At 37.8% G+C, this 18,099-nt stretch overlaps 1 protein-coding gene across 2 annotated transcripts in view; it reads left to right on the plus strand.

The window, feature by feature from the left end:
• furina (furin (paired basic amino acid cleaving enzyme) a) overlaps positions 1–18,099 on the plus strand; it is a 130,126-nt gene that overhangs the window by 68,445 nt on the left and 43,582 nt on the right. For both annotated transcript variants that reach the window (XM_067445170.1, XM_067445169.1), the window contains exons 5-7: positions 3,961–4,089; positions 4,171–4,247; positions 14,146–14,234. In XM_067445170.1, the coding sequence (XP_067301271.1) occupies positions 3,961–4,089; positions 4,171–4,247; positions 14,146–14,234 (295 nt within the window). The remainder of the gene's footprint in view (positions 1–3,960; positions 4,090–4,170; positions 4,248–14,145; positions 14,235–18,099) is intronic.

Genomic DNA, 18,099 nt, shown 5'->3' on the forward strand with positions numbered 1-18,099 from the left:
CCCGATAACGATATACATAACGATATAGCAACCTTTCTATTAATTCAGTTTATGAATAGTCTATACAACATTGCAATGTGGAAATGCAGTTTGAAATGATATACAAAACAAATAAAGGTAGTATGGACTACATTTTTATTTTATTTAGAACCTTTTTTTTAAAGCAAGACTGTTAGTAAAGTTAACACCTGCCTAGGGATGTTTACCGATGACCGTTTGACCGATGGCTGACCGTATCAACGTTAACCGATCAAAGTTGTCGGTTAAAATAAATAAAAAAGTGATCTCTAAATTAGGCTATTATAGACAGTGGACTAAACGCTACTACAGTTGGCCGTCTCATTCCAAAATCTTTTTGTGTGATTGAACATATCCCTCGCACTCAATTTTTCATAACTCGCCTGTTTGTACTTAATAAACCAATAAAAACATTTGGCGCGAGGTCACAGCGTTTGGGTTTGCGCGCTCACAAGGTTTGCAAAAAGTAAACACTCGAGGTTAGAGCCAGGGCAGACGACAGTATGAAGCGTGCATTTCGCTTAAGATGGGCTTACATTTGGAAATATATTACATCTTCATTTCAGTGGTAACACATAAGGTGTTGATCGTCTTTCTTTATTATTGTTAGCAGTAACGTTACCTCAAACTAAAGCGGCGTCTCTTCGGAGCTGTCATTTTCTTAAATGAGCCGCGGCAATGATTCAAATGAGCTTCTAAGGCTGGACAAACGCCTTTATTTTCAACGCGATCACCTTGTACCCAAACCATTTCGAAACTAAGGAGCCATTTGTCCTCTGATTACAAACAATGCTCCTCTGCGGCGCGTTTGCGGGACTCGTGTTTCGCGCTGTGGGGGATTTTAAAAAAGTGACGTGAGTGGAAGGGAGGCTGCAGCGCGTGTGTGTGTGAGAGTGAGAGAGCGAGAGAGAGACAGAGGGAGCGCGTTTATGTATTGCATGGGCATGCCGTGGCGTGAGGTGCATCTTGACGTAAAATTCTGCCATAAACGCCTTATCGTGGCGTAAGCGATAGAGCCTTATATAAAACGATAGACATTTTCTATCGTCCAGACGATATATTTTGTTATATCGCCCAGCCCTACTCCCTCTCTTATCCCCCTGAGACAAGAGATTTATGCATTTTATTTCTGGAAAAAATCCTCAGTTGACGTAAATTGATGATATTTGCGTCATCGGAGGAATTTTTGGCCAAAGGCTAAAGACTACAACCAGCAGCGGGAGCCATTTCCACATGTTTTCAACTCGCGCATGAGGGGTGGGAGATCACACTCACAGCTCAGCTGTGCACTGAACACACAGTGTGAATGTATGCTGCGGTTGCGATTACCTCCGCTCTCATCACGAGAGCTCATTCAGCTCATACATCACGGTGAATGTAATCTGACTCCTGCAGCGTTTGTGCTATGACACTCGCACAGCGACTCACTCATTATATTGAACAGACACGTTCAGTTTTTAAGTGTACTGTCTGTTCTCTAACTGAACTGATTTTATGAAAAGGAATGCGATGAGAAAGGAATCCAGTCACAGTAAACCAGTAGCGGTGGCTTTGGGAGTGGCCTCATGCGCTACCCCTTTAACAATTAGCTTGGTTGGCATCACCAGCATTTCCATATCAGAAAATATTCTGTACAGCAACCATTAACGTTAGCACTTCCATTTTTCAGCGCAGAAAGCGGACCTTTTCACTGACGTAATGATGCAAAATTTACGTGCGCTTGCTAGCCTGTTCTAATTACGTGTTCTCCGAATGCTAAAGAGGAGCCCTGCTTAGCCTCTGAAGGAAGTGACTTGGAAGGACGAGTCCTGCCAAGGAAGTATCCTTGATATTGAGAAACACTTTAGAACTGAACACCTTCACCTATTTTTTTAGGATGATTTTAGTGCTATATATCTGCTCTGCTACTATAATATCAGCTTCTCAAGACAGGCTCATAGTCTCATAGCCCCCTCTAATTTTCTACTTTTATTAAAACAAAGACTATTAAAATAATGTGCACTTTTTAAAACCCTCATGATTACTTAAATTATAACTTGCTTATCTGATTTCAATGACAGTATTTTGTTTATTTGTTTTGTTTATTTAATATGTATATATTATATTTATTTAAGTATATGTATCTATATTTATATACTAGTTGAGAGTCCCCCCACACCTCATATCTGTTATTTATGAGAATTCTGCAGTGCAATGAGTAGTTAATTTGTGTTAAGTCAGTGCTCAGTCATTCTCCATTCAGTGGTGATTCACCAGATCCGGACGTTTTGTTCCAGCTAATGAACCAAGAAGACAATAGATGCTTTTTCTTACATTTTGAGGAATGTCATGACTTGGAAAAAAACCCAATAAAACTGTACTCTGACCTCCAGTTCTTTTTCAACACATTTCCCCCTTTTTGTGGCAGCGTTATCAATCATGTTTATCAGTACTACGGGTAGAAGCCACTCAATAACATTTCCGAATAATGGAATGCTGGGAAAGTTGGCTGAAGGTCATCAACAACAATCTATCAGTCTCACCGCCATTATTACTGGACCTTTGAGGCGAGATTGCATTATTTTGCCTGATGTAGACCTAAGAAATAAACTGTCAGTTCTCTTCGTTTGACGTGCAATCCCAGGATATACAAGAGAATGTATCATTTTGGGGTCATCAGACCTGACTGCACATTACTGGCTTCAATTTCTCCCTGCAACCACCCTGGGACGATCCCATAGCAGAGCAGTAATGCTGTGACCAAGTGGAGATTCAAAGAGCCATGCAGAGAAATAAATTCAATTTTCTGCTCAAATAAACTCAGGTTGCCATGTTCATTTCTGCACTGGAGTGACACGTGTGAAGTGGGGAGAAGTCAAATCTCTGTGGTCAGACAGTAGGTGGCTGGACGGTCACCCTCACAGCACCCTTTGCTCGGCTGTTTGACATTTGGATGTAATTGTTTTTGTCGTCTTCTGCTCAAAAAATACAGTACAACAGGAATATTGTACAATATTATTACAAGAAAGTTAAAATAAGTGGTGTTTTCAATTTGAATATATTTTATATTGTACTTTATTCCTGTGATGCAAAGCTGAATTTTCAGCATCATTACTTCAGTCTCCAGTGTCACATGATCCTTCAGAAATTATTCTAATGTGCTGACTTGCTGCTCATGAAGCATTTTATTATTATAAATGTTGAAAACAGTTGTGCTGCTTTATTTTAGTGCAAGCTGTTATGCATTTTTCAGGAAACGTTTAAAAGGAAAGCAATTAAATCATTTATTTGAAATAAATCTTTTGAAACATTATAAATGTCTTAACTGTCGTTTTTGATCAATTTAATTAATTCTTTCTCAATTAAAGTATAATTTTCTTTAAATTAATTCTTGCAAATATTTATTGTATTTGTAGTATTATGTATATTATGTTTTAATTCATAATTCAGTAAATTAAATGATCAGTACTTAATCTCCTTTAAATTGTTTTATCGCAAAAACTGCTTCATATTATTTTATATATTAGTTTGTGTGGCAATATCATAAAATCGTGCAACAAAAAAAAAAAAAAACTATCTACCACATCTCTACCAGTTAACACAGCAAGAGGACCACAAGAAAACCATAAACTCCAGACCTGATGGTGCAGTATATGAAGGGCAGTATGGAGTGTGTCAGGGCATTGCAATAACTGAGACAGGATGTCTGAAGACATATACTAGAGTTTCAGCGTCTTTCATGTCTGGTATAGGATGCCATGCGCCATTGAGGTGACCGCCTTTTGTAGCCTGAAATAGAGAGCTGATTTGAGCTTTAAAAGTGAAAGATTTGTGAAAGATAATCCTCAAAACATGATCCTCAAACACAGGTTGATGTTCGGCGTCAGCTGAATAGTTAGTAGGAGGGAAGTGGCATCTATGCTGATCTGTTTTTTTTTTTTTCTCCTCTCACGTTCCTTTCAGTACAATGAAGAGCATCGTGACCTCAATGTAAAGGAAGCCTGGAAGCAGGGCGTCACTGGACAAGGCGTTGTCGTGTCCATATTAGATGATGGAATTGAAAAAAACCACCCAGATTTGCTTCAAAACTACGTGAGTTTAAGTAAACAACACTTACCTTTGACATTAAACCTAAAACGAAATAAATGCATTAAACGTTCCTCCTGTTTTCAGGATCCAGATGCCAGCTATGATGTTAACGATGGTGACCCAGACCCTCAACCTCGATACACCCAGCTCAACGATAACAGGTATAGTGTACAAAATAACCAGTTAACATAATTTACTGTAATTTTCATGATGGAATCAAACATAGTTTAGGTCCCCTTTGCAAACCCTGTGATTTATGGGCTGTTGCAGCCCAAAATGTTGTTATTTGTTTTTCCCGTCTTAGCCAGCACTGTATTTTTTGCCTGGGCCTGAAGCTCCTGGCATAAAACCAGCTGAAGTATGAATACTACTATACATTTACTGCTTTACTTAATGAGGCCAAAGGTTTCCTCTGCAGTGTGAAGATGGGCACAGGAATACACAGCCTGTAAAATAGTGTGATTAGTGCTGTTGCCGTAGCCCATTTATGTTGGACAGGAACTGCTTTTTCTAATGATTTTTTTTTTTGCCTACCCAGCAAGCAAATAGGTATAAAGAAATACGGTCTGCAATAATGATTTTCGTTTATCATTTATTTGTTGCACCATTTACGAATTTAATCGTGTTACACATTGTCACTCTTTGCCGGGTGCAGTTTACTATGTAAATGAAAACCAAAAAAAAAAATAGTGCAGTTCATGTGAATTGACTCAGGAAGATTCCAAACATGAACAAAAGAAGCTTGATGTATCAGTAGTGCACATTCAGTGACATTAATTTAAAAGTCTCTATAATCTAGTTTGCGTTCCTACTCGACAGTATGTAGGGTCACTGGGAGCGATGGAGCTAGCCTATCTTCCAGCCCGAAAGCATACTTTTACACTAAATTAAATTAATTTATATGTAATACTCTTGAGAGTAGCATGCAGTTTGTAGTAGTAGGCAGTAGGCAACAGCGGATGCTTTCGCTGTTTTGCTGCTGGGAAATTAGTTTCTCAGTGATTGATGTGTTGTGTGAATTTAGTTCCCTCCGTGGATTGTGTATTGTTGCTTTGGTAATGGCCATTCACAATACTGAGCCTTTTTTGGCCTAGTTCATAAATCACCAGAGATTTAGGTTAAATTGTGAAGAAGGTTGCTGTTGAGAATGGGTTACTTTAAAGAATAAGATTGTGGCATTGTCATTCTGAACCTGTATGCTGTTTTCTTTCTGTGGAAAATGTAAAAACAAATCTCCATATAGACAGTCAATAGTGACCTTGGACTTTCATGTTCCAAAAAAACCCCCTAAAATTAGTCCATGTGACTTGAGCGATATATTCCAGGTCTTTTGAAGCCATACGATAGTTTTGTGACAAACCAAAAAGAACAAGATCCCTAATTATGTACCTCCGCTGCAGCTCGAAACTGTTGTCATTTAATTTTTTTGTTTGTTATTGGAGGCCATATTTGATTTGAGAGCTGCAGCGGAGATAAAAGAAATATGTGAATTAAAAAAAATATATAAAAAGTTTGAGTTCAGTAAGATTTTTAAATGTAGAAATGGTAATAAAGATTAAACTTTCTCCGTATCCAGTCGGCAAAACTGCGAACACATCTTCCCTTCTTAAAAAGGCCTTCAGTGTCGTTCTTTGTTCTTTTCTCAGAGAAAAGCTTAAAGGTCCACTGAAGTGCCTTGAAACGCGCCGCATTATTCAATGTGTTGACGTAATTTCCCCTGAAACGGTGTCAGCTGTTAGCAGCTCCTCCCCTTTTTTGAAACAGCCAATAGCGTTTCTTTAATATACAGTTTGACTAGAGCGCAAGAGCGGACCTTTCTCTGTTTGGTAAAGCCAGTTTCCTTTAACACTCTTTACCATCATAATCTCCTCCATATCGGTTTGAAATGCAGCATTCTGTGCAGAATTCAAATGGGTCGATATGTTTGTTGTCTGCGCGGACTCGCGCATATATGATCCGCGCTGTGCTGTCGTGTCTGTAGTCTAAATTTAGACCAGAGCCGTTGGGGTGTGTGCGCGGCTTCGGTGCGTGAAACTAACGTGAAAACAGACTTTATTCGCCTCAAATGAAAACATATTTACACTGAATGGTTTCCTATCACATATATAGTGTGCTATGTGCCTTTCACCATGTAGAAATTACTAAATGTGTGTTACTGACCGATTTCAGCAGCTTCAGCAGTGTAGGGGGTGGGGTTTATAGTCTAGAGCGCATTTTGATTGGACAGAAGATTTGACGAGAAAGTGAAGTCTGCGATGATGTCACCAAAATCTGAGATTCGTTTTTTAAAGGAAGTGGGAGACTGTAAATTTTGAATGCTTATATCTCCTAAATGCAAATTTTGTCATAATTTTGGAACATACCAGCGTATTCATAACTTTAAGGCTAACACAGTCATACTAAAAGCTAAAAAAACTTAAATTTTGATTTCAGTGGACCTTTAACTCCAAGTCTTCTATAGTCGTGGTCAAAGCCGAATCGAAAGACCGCTGTTCACCAGCTTCTGTGTTTAGTAGCATGCAAGCGCAACTCTGGCATCATCATGTTAAGCCCCGCCCACTGACTCTATACACGTTGTGATTGGCCTGACCAGAGTTTAGTTTTTACAGCTCAGAAGTGTATTGAGAGTTACTAGATGACGTACGCGGCAGATTAGATTTGCTGCCGCTAGGTTGCGTCTAGATTTCTAGTCTACAAAAGAACAGCATTTTTTTTAAATATAATTCTTTTGTATGGCTGTAATACATTGTTCCTGAATGATAGTACTAATTTGTGTAAAAATGTCACTAAAGGCATTAAAGGAAGGTAAAATTAGATGTCATATATAGTATAAAGTCATATATACGTTATGGGATATAAAAGATATAGATATAAAAAGTATAGCGTTTGCATTTATATTATTAGTAACAAAATGGCAAACAATGTGTGATGTATGTAAAATTACTGTTACCTTGTCTTTATTTGAAAAAAATATGATTACCAGTGGGCAAACTAAACAGATTACAGAGTGCCCTGTTACAGTGTTTAACTTCTTTTTATTTTTATAGTAATACTGTAATACAGCATTGGGGGGTGGAGGTGGGGGGGATACCAGCCAAAGATTCGTGTTTATCTTGAGGCTAACCATGATTGGTGTTGACAGGCAGAAAAGTGTATACCGGTAGTTACGAGTGGGTTGAAATCAAAGGTCTTGGGCTGAATGGCACAGCTTTGTAGTTTTTGGAGGGGGTGTCCCATGTTCCCCTAATGGAAGAACCCCGCTGCGTATGCAGCGTTGGCATGACTCCTATAGTGGATGCTAATGAAATAACATATTTGGCGCTAGATGAAATGTGATCAAGTTTGACTTTTAAAACATTTCAGAAATGATTTTGCAATGTAGAAACACTTTCCTAGTCACTATAAAGCATTAAGGATCCGTTAAAATGTCTCTCTCTGATAATGCAAAGACAGCAGGAGATACATTAGTAGCAGTAGCAATTTTGCTCGTCCTACATGTTATTTAGCTGCCATGTTTTCTTCTGACCCCTGCTGTGAAATTCCCCTTCTCCAATCTGCTATTTTTTTTTTCTCAGAAAGCTATCTTTTTTGTTGGCTTATTCCTCTCTATTCTAGGCTAGTACGCTGCTCTTCAGATAGGTAATTTATAATTGCACAGATCTAGTTTTTGCATCTACCACAGAACCACAAAGCTGGTTTCAGGTTTGCAACAGAAGCAGGGAACCTTTAGTAGCACTTTCAGTTCTCAAGCATTTTGTGAAACCAAATCTGTGTGTGTAAGTGCATATATATATATACAATGCAATGATTTCAAAATTCTTTTAAATCAGCCTTTCTAGGTTTTTAAACCAGGTTGTAACTCTTTTCTGAGATTTATTTCAAAAGTTCATGCTCTTATTGGATACATATTAATTTTATGTAAGTTATGTAAAGTTTTCTTGGCGCATGTACAATATTTGATAGTTTCTCCCTTGAATTATTTTAGTGAAACTAAAGTTATATTATAGTTTGTTAACTATGTTATGTTTATTTATTTTACATTTTACTCTGAACGTTCTGAGTATTGGCTTATTGGGCAGACTTTTAAATTCTGCTTTCAGAAATATTTTTTCCATTTATTGAGATTTTTGTTAAATATCTTCAAAATATGATAAATATTAAGATTTATATTGAGCCCCCAACCCTAGTGTTTGTATAGTGCATTTGAATGGGCTTTTCTCAGTGTCAAATCTGGATTTTCTGTAAAACATCCGTTTACCAGTGGATAAATAATGCATTACGCAGTTAGAATTTTTAAGTGCATTTCCACGGAAGTGGGGCAAGTTGAGCGTGGTGTTTCAGAAAAGATGTGATGCTTACTGGCTGTGGGAAGAAGTGTTGAAGCCACATAAAGGCCTTTCTTTGATCTCTGAGCAGCTCTTTCTGTAAAACATTGTGTTTTTTGTAATTGAACCATTTTATTTCACCTTAAAAACCAGAGCTGATATTGTGAAAATGTTGGACATAGACAATTTTGCCTGTTTTTAATTTCCAGATATTTTTGAGATTTCATATGTTCTTGATTTGTGCAACTTTTCTGTGTATGATAGCATTTAAAAATTATATAATTTATGTACAGTTTATTTATTCTCAAATGTATTTTATTAAAGATAATCTAATTAATCACATGGTGGTGTTGGTCTATGTACACATGCAGATGGGAGTCTTTACCATGATTTAAATCTTAATTTTAGTCCTTTTTTATAATTAGTTGTATTTAATGTGCCCCTCTTTCTCTCTAGATATATGATACTCGTATCATGCCAAGCGCCTTAATAAATTAATTACTCTCACGTGCAGTTCTGTGTTGACTCTTGCCGTATGTTTTTAAACATTATCATTTCAGTTGGCTTTAATTCAATTACAGATTGTGAATCTCATGCTTTCCTCTGTACTTAAAAATGTTCAGCAGTGAGTTATAGCAAAGATGAACATGTATTAGAAATCATATCTTTTATAGATCGCTGTCTTCAGCAATGCAGTTCTTTATGAGCGTTTGGCACTACTTTAGAGAGCCGTTCTCTCAGGGTGTAATCTGATCGAGATCGGCTCAAAACGTGTGCTGATAAAACATCAGAGGTTACCATAACACACCGTGTTGTTTGGTGTGTTAAAAACTGCACATCTGGAAATGCCTTTTGTTAAGACAAAGGCAGGATGAAGTATTCCCCCATATACAGTTCCCACAGTTAATGTGTTTGTACTAGCCAGTCAAGTGAGTTTTGCTTAGCAGCAACTCAAAACGCACTGTATATTTTCCTGTCCTGTCATTGTTAATTCATCAGGCACAATATGAGAGAGAAGACAGAAATATGTAGTGTTAAGTCAAGCAGAACAGCTCTGCTCTTCCATAAAATCATAACTTGTAGAGGCAAGTGAGCCTTCCGTTAAAGATTCCGCTTGACGGTCTCTAGACTTGCGCCTGGTTTCTCTCCCAAGATTAAAACACTGAAGCACTCCCCTGGATTTATTTTCCTGGGACGCCGATAAAGCCAGCTGGAATACTGCCTAATCCAATTTTAAGATGGTTATGAATACATCTGTATTGAATGCATTAAAACACTTAGCATGTGTAACTTGGGTCTGCTAACTCAAGCGGAACATGCTGATCTTTCTGCAGGAAACCTTTATAAACATCTTAATGTCTTTACATGTGATATCCTACTATATTTATTCATTCACTTCTGGTAAGCCCCGATTAACAATGCAATATCACAGTGTTTAATCTATGGTGAGGGTTGTAGAGCAAATTATTTGCTCTTTAGTCTGCTTTTAGACACTTTTCACTTGTTTGCACTTTTTTAACTTGGCAAATGCTAAAGACATTTTTTGAAAGACCCATGCTTTTGGTCTAATTGTATGATTCTCTGTCTGCAGGCAACTTTTGCTATTTAGTTGACAACCTGAGAACAGACTGGATATTCCTTCTCTTTTCAACACATACAATTTTCTTTTTGAGGGTTGTGGATAAGAATATGCATTCTGTAGAAGCTTTCGTTTAGTTATAGGGGCTATATGTATTCAGAAACCCTTGTTTTTTGTTACCCAGCAACTATTGCTCGTGCCCACACCTGTGCACACGAAAAGCACACGAGACTGAAATCCAATTCAATGATATACTCACAGCAAAGTTGGAAATGGCTTTGCAGCGATATACTGTTAACAAACTTCTAGTCCACACTGAAAGTGATGTTTAGAATGTGTAAATGTGTTGCGCTCTTTCATCAAAAGCAGAATAAACACAACAAAAATGACAGTGGTGAAAAAGCAGCAGTTAAGAAAGCATCTGATCATAGCGATATAGATTTTTTCACCAGCTTTGCAATTCAGTGGCATCATGTCAACAGATTAGGTAATTTTATTTACACTGTTATGATAATTTGATTATGAAGTATATCTGAGATTACAGACTATATTGATCTGACCATGTGAGAATATTGTTTGCATAAATTACTTTTGTTTACATGACACATTGACCTGAATATCTCTTTCGGCATTATCCCGAATATTTTATAAGCATTAATTTCGTGTGTCATTGAACGGAAAACATAACCACACATAACCATCTTATTTTTTGGTTAAACCCAGTGTCCTTCACATTTAAATCAGTCCACAGGCTTTCATGGACAACCTCTGGAAAGTCTGGTAACTGGGCTTGTTTTTTAAGTTTTGTTACAAGCTGTTCACACATTGGCAATACAAAAAAAGTATTAATATTACCTCTTTAATGTGAGAAATTTTCAGTGAGGAATCCTTGTCTGTTGTCTGATTCAGATTGTGCGTGCGTGCGTGTGAGTGAGTGCGTGCGCGTGTTATTAGTCATCAGAAACCAGATGCATGCTTAAATGCTGTCTTTGTGTTTTGAAGGAAATTGCACCTCCAGCAAAAGCTATTTAAAATACGGTTTGGGTTGCCTCACTTATTATCTCTTCCATATATAAAGAATAGTTTGCTTGGTTGCGTCTACAAACTTTTTGGATAACTTCCTGTGGAGGAGATGCCAAACAGTCATATAGCCCAGAATAATCCTGTTCTTATAAGAACTGAGCTGGATGTCAAGAGCAGTAAGTTTGCAGGTTTGAGTCCTCTCAGGGTTATATAAAGGTCCTAACTGTATGTCTTAGTAAAACGCCTGTGGCGTTGGAGAAAGCAGATGGTCCAGCGCGTGACTGATTTTCATCTGTTATAAGAAGCAGACATACTCTTATTTTACATCTCTTTTAGTCCTGATTGACTCATTGGCTAATTTTATGCAGACTCAGAGGACAACTCCATTCCTTGACATTGTTAATGGTAATTGCTAAAACAAGCATTTTGCTCATACTTGTGGTTTGAGATTATAACAAACAAACAAAAAAAACAAAACAAAAAAAAAAAGTAAAAGAGTTTAATATTCTTCCTTTTAAATTGAAGTCTTGAAACCATTCTTTTTCAGCTTGCAAAGAGTTGAGATGAAGTTAAATAAGTCCTTTCCATTTAATGCAAGACCGATTTGAAAGAGTTTGACAAGTGTCTGTTTTCACTGGGAAAAAAATATTTGTAAAGTATTTATTTATACAGTACATTTCCACAAAAATATTAAGCAGAGCAAAAGAGTTAAAAATAGATAATAAGAAATGTTTCTTGAGCATCAATTCCGCATTGCTGAAGAATCATGTGACACTGAAGACTGGAGTAATTGGAGTAATGATGCTAACTTTGCCATCACAGGAATAAGTTGCAATTTTTAATGTGCTCTAAAAATGTATAAAAAAGCCATTCAATATTATTATTTTTTAATATTTCACAATATTACTAACAAAATTAGCTGCTATTTTATTGTATTTTTTTTGCTGGTAAGTATAAAATGTGTTTCGACTCATTACCAGGCTCACATGGAATCTACAGTTCCAGAATTTCATAGAATAATGCTTCAAACACATCTCGTCTCTTGCCTGAAGAGATGTTTTGGCTAATTTTTTTATAATGCTTTTTCAGCTGTAAATAAAAGTTTATTACTCTCAGCTCAGTATAAGTCTGTTTAAATCAGCAGAATTGTGCAGATTTTTGTCCCCCCAAAATCAGTGGAGGAAATGCAAAAGTCTGCACATTCCTTCTAGACCTGCTGGATTCAATTTATACAGCAGTTCCTGCAAAGGAGTGCACGTTCCTGGTGCTACAGGTAGACATGTGATGGCAATAAAACTCTTACATTTGTCCAGGCTTGCTTTACATCTCTCAGAAAGCTCAGTAGTGGCATATCTCACTCTAAACATCAGAAACCTGCATGTGTTTAGCTTCAAAGTGTGTCAGGGGGACTGTAATACAAGGTGTCTCACCAAACTAAACCTGCCGCATTTAACCATCTAGCCATGATAACAGCCCGTCAATTTGGATGCAGTCACGTTACTCACAGACATTTATCACATACACCAAAACAGCACTTTCCAAGGTTCAAGTCAGAGGATAATTCACAGTTATTCAAGAACAGTGGTGGGTTTAGAATTGAGAAAGTCCACGTTGATAATTTAAGCTGAAATCTATATCTTGTTCGGGGACATGGGAGATATGTTGAAATGAGTCCATTGATTCACATTTTAGTTTAAAATGGGTTAGAAAGGGCAAGTCAGGTTATTGTCACTACATTGCTTTCCAGTCATTGAATAAATGCAGATGCTTGCACTATGTGTACAAATTCAGTCATCCTGGTCCATTTGCATTGTAGAAATGTGTCAAGGAGCATCTGGACTATTTTTTCATTTAAGACATGCTATTCATTCATGTGTCACCTGGGACAGTTGAAGAACGTGAATATTCACCACATTTATCTTCATCACAGTGATTTTTCGGAGACTGGCAGATTGCCAGTATATGTAACGTAAAATGATTTCAGGCTGTAATATTTATGTCATGTGCACACTTTTTGTTTTGTAATCTTGCATTCATTCACACAGATACCCTCTTGTAATTTTAATACTCCACAAGCTCAGTTCCCATAAAACCTCCTCCTTTTTTGGATGTAATCTAGGTCCCATGATCCTCCTTATTGTAGGATTGAGTAAGTCTAAGACATTAGCCTCACTGATCTCATGCTTCCTATGAATGGACCGATGACTGCAGGGGTTCTCCTGGGATTTCACTGATCCTTCCTCTGTGCTGTTTAACTCTGTGTTTGGCCTCTATTGCTCTCTTGGCTTTTGTATGTCTACTGACCCGGTGGATTATTGTGACACAGACGCTGTGGATTTATGCTTAATTCATCGATGTCTGGTGTTTGGATGTTGTGCCTTAAGTTTGCAGATAGAGTCTGTTTGTTAATAATGATAAAAAAAAGTATGTTTAGTTGGAGCTACAGTGCAAATTCAATCAAGTTTAAAATATGTTGTATTTCTAATGTGTCTTGAAAAAGCCAAATTAGAATGCATTTTGATGGTGATCTAAGTGACACGTCTTTGCTCAGTGTAAAACTGTTGCGGTTCTTTAACTGGTTCCTTGCCTTTGGTCCTCATTGATTTTGATGCAATGCATACAGAAAGTTGCATTTACACATTGTCAGGCTATAATCTTATTCCTAAAAGCCACGGTTATAAGTGTGTAACCTGCTGTCATATTTAACCGCTAGCTACTGCCTGTTTTACAGCAGGACTGAGTAGGAGCTCTTCACACATGTAAAAGAGCTCTGAATGAGTGCTGCAGGATGAGAGGCTTCAGTCACCTGCTGTGAAAGAGGATTGGGGCGTCTTTTTGCCTGCCCCTCGTCATCAGTACTGTAGTTTGATCCTGTTGCCAGCAGTTTTTGGCAGTACAGAGTATCCAATTCCTGTTCAGGGAGAATGAATTGCATTCCTTCATTTATGCTTGCTCCTTTTTCTGCATATATAAGATGCATTGCATTAGATTATTTTTATTTCTAAATATTTTGATGAATTTACTTTTATATTATAATTTATTCTGTTATATTAGGGAAATTTGGGGAATGGTACAGAATACAGATGTTTTGAAAGTGTACAGAAAATTCATAATTTAACTTTTTTTTTTAAGACATGGAACCCGTTGTGCTGGAGAAGTTGCGGCTGTTGCCAACAATGGCATCTGTGGTGTCGGAGTAGCCTACAATGCCAAGATCGGAGGTGAGTTGTCATTTTTAAACATACATTTATCATGTTTTAGCACGTACAGTGTTTTGTCAGCACACACCCTGTCCATTCTAATATTTGAATTGCAAAACCCCTCAGTGAAACATCAGATTAGCTTTGCATCCAGATTAGCCCTGTCTCTGTCCATTAAACCATTTGAGAACTCGTCCTCTGTGCCGTACAGAGAACACTTCTGAAGAGAAAGTCCATTAGCGATGCCTTCATGAGCTCAAGTGGGACAGTTATCACAGGCTCCAGCACAGGCCCCTTTGAGCCAACGATTTGGACACTAGCATATGTAATCCTTTTAATTGGCTGAGGTGCTTTTATCCTGTTTGGTGCAGATTTAGTTTCATTACTGTTCTCTATGCTGCCAGGCTGTGCCGGCTGTCTACAGGCTCTTGGATAAATGTCATTGATAATGGTTTGCTTTCCACATTCTCGCCAAGAAATCCCTCCAAGAAAACTGTTCAGGTTATCTGTATGATGCTCTTTACAGGGTAAATTCACCAAAATATGCACATTGTCATCATTTGTCACCCTCCTGTTGTGCAAAATACTGTTTGACTTTCTTTCTTTGGTTTAAAACATAGACATGTTAAGCAGAATTTATGGACTGCTCTTTTCCAATCAGATACCATAATAATGATAGCTTTGAGATCTGTTCTTCATCCAAAGCTATCATATGACTGCGAAAGATTTATAGTACACAAGCTGTTGTTTAACCTCTTTTTAACCCATTTTTTGTGTTTCATGGAAGGAAAAAAAAAATCTTATTACAACATAAAGTTGACTAAATGATGAGAGTGGTTTAACTTTTAACTTAAAGGTGCAGTGTGTGGTTTTTAGCGACATCTAGTGGTAAGGTTGTAAGTTGTACCCCAACGTTTCCTGAAGAAGAAAAAAAGGTTAGGATAAACTTGCCTTAAATTCTCAAATATTGAGTTGTTTCAAATATAAATCAATACAGCATAACACTAGCTATACTTATTTTTCTTATGAAATCAGTTTCGGCTCCAGCTCCCCACATAATATAGACTTTCGGTAGGCTCTGTTGACATGGGTTTCGTTAGCAACCACATTAGCACTGTCGTTGCAAGGTTTACTTGGGCAAGCACCACTCACAATTTCTTTGTGAAACACTTTTTTTTGTTTGCTTTTTTTGTTTCTTTTTTTCCTCCATATTTTCTTCAGGCACTAAATATAAGCCACGTATCAAATCTTCCCTTTTATGCAGATAGATAGTGCATTATTTGTAATGTGCATTTCTTTTTTGCCAGCTTTGCCTTCGTTTCCGTCTAAAGCTGTTTATGAATTAGCCTCCTAATGAGAAGCAGTGAAGGATAAATGGATAAATAGGATAAATTCCTGTGCCCAGTTTCACCTTGAATCCAGGGGGAAATCTTTGCTTAAGCAGCAGATACAATATACACTGCTCAAAGAAAAATATAAAGGAACAATTTTTAATCAGAGAATAAGCACGGCAAGGAAAGGCAAGTTTATTTATATAGCACATTTCATTCACAATGGCAATTCAAAGTGCTTTACATAGAAATTAATTAAAATAGGGATAACATATGCATAAGAAAAAGAATACCATGTGTAAAAATCGAAAGAGAATTAAAAAAAAAAAAAGATAAAATGGTGATGAATAGATCCCTATCTGCCTGATTCTAAATTTGGGTACTCCTATCTGAGATGGAAGAGATGGAACAGGTTCGCAGCATCTCCTGGACCTTACAAGTCAGTCCAAGACAGGCTCCTGTAGGAGACCTTACCTTTGCCCCGCAGGGCCTCCCCTTTCTTGAGTTTGCTTCTTCACACCATTAACAAGCAGAATGAAGTGAAGCACACTGCTCTCCGTTTCCAATTTCTTTCAGACAGACAGTCCAAAAATTAAGGAAGGAAGGAAAATATGTATTTGAACACCCTGCTATTTTGAGCTAGGTTCTCTCACTTGGAAATCATGGAGGGGTCTGAAATTGTCATCGTAGGTGCATGTCCAATGTGAGAGACATAATCTAAAAAAAAAAAAATCCAGAATTTTTTTATTTGTATGATACAGCTGCAAATATGTATTTGAACACCTGTCTATCAGCTAGAATTCTGACCTTCAAAGACCTGTTAGTCTGCCTTAAAAATGTCCACCTCCACTCCATTTATTATCCTAAATTAGATGCACCTGTTTGAGGTCGTTAGCTGCATAAAGACACCCTTCCTCCCCATACAATCAGTAAGAATCCAACTACTAACATGGCCAAGACCAAAGACACTAAAGACAGAATTGTACACCTCCACAAGGCTGGAAATGGCTAAGGGGGTTTTGCCAAGCAGCTTAAAAAAGGACCTAAAAAAGGTCCACTGTTAGAGCAATCATTAGAAAATGGAAAAAGCTAAACATGACTGTCAGTCTCCCTCGGACTGGGGCTCCATGCAAGATCTCACCTCCATGCAAGATCTCACCCACCTATTGTGAGATTTTGAGGAACAACCTCCTTCCCTCAGTTAGAGCATTGAAGATGGGTTGAGGCTGGGTCTTCCAACATGACAATGACCCGAAGCACACAGCCAGGATAACCTAGGAGTGGCTCTGTAAGAAGCATATCAAGGTTCTGGTGTGGCCTAGCCAGTCTCCAGACCTAAAACCAATAGAGAATCTTTGGAGGAACTCAAACTCTGTGTTTCTCAGTGACAGGCCAGAAACCTGACTGATCTAGAGAAGATCTGTGTGGAGGAGTGGGCCAAAATCCCTCCTGCAGTATGTGCAGACCTGGTAATAAACTACAGGAAACATTTGACCTCTGTAATTGCAAACAAAGGCTACTGTACCAAATATTAACATTGATTTTCTCAGGTGTTCAAATGCTTATTTGCAGCTGTATCATACAAATAAATAGTTAAAAAATCATACATTGTGATTTCTGGATTTTTATTTTATTTTTGATTGTCTCTCACAGTGGACATGCACCTACGATGACAATTTCAGACCCCTCCATTAATTTCTAAGTGGGAGAACTTGCAAAATAGCAGGGTGTTCAAATACTTATTTTCCTCACTGTATATATAGATAAAATAACAATAACCAAGGATGAACAAAGGTAAATTAAAGCAGTTATAAAAAGATTAAAAAGATGATTCATAGGTAAGATAAGGTGCAATCAATCGGACATACAGTGGCACAGTGCTCATTTAGTAAATGCACAGCTAAACAGATGTGTTTTCAGTCTGGATTTGAATGTGGCTACTGTTGGAGCACATCCGATATACTCAGGAAGCTGGTTCCAAATACGGCTGGCATAGTAGCTAAAAGCAGACACTCCTTGCTTTCAGTGAACTCTTGGTATTTCTAACTGACTTGATCGCATCGATAACATCAAGTCAGTTAAAATCCCGGGATATTGATCTGACAAGTTAAGTAGCAGAGGGGGTTGTTAATCAGTTTCAGCTACTTTGGTGTTAATGAAATTAACAACAGGTTCACTAGATGGGCAACAATTAGAAGTCCCCCAAAACAGGAATGGTTTTACAGGTGGAGGCCACTGACATTTTTTTCCAACGCATCTTTTCTCACTAGTTTTGCATTTGGCTACTGTAAGTGTCACTACTGGTAGCATGAGGTGATACCTGGACCTTACAGAGGTTGCACGGGCAGTCAACTGCTCCAGGATGGCACATCAATACTTGCCATTGCCAGAAGGTTTGTTGTGTCTGTAAGCACAGTCTCAAGAGAATGGAGGAGATTCCAGATGACTTGCAGTTACTCTAGGAGAGCACATAGTGGACAATTCTTTTCTCCAAACGCTTATAACTTTGTGTGTGGTTGACACATTTTGATGGGAGTAACTTTTTTGGTCTCCTG

This window comes from Pseudorasbora parva, chromosome 1 (assembly GCF_024679245.1).
Source record: "Pseudorasbora parva isolate DD20220531a chromosome 1, ASM2467924v1, whole genome shotgun sequence".
NCBI classification, from domain to species: domain Eukaryota; kingdom Metazoa; phylum Chordata; class Actinopteri; order Cypriniformes; family Gobionidae; genus Pseudorasbora; species Pseudorasbora parva.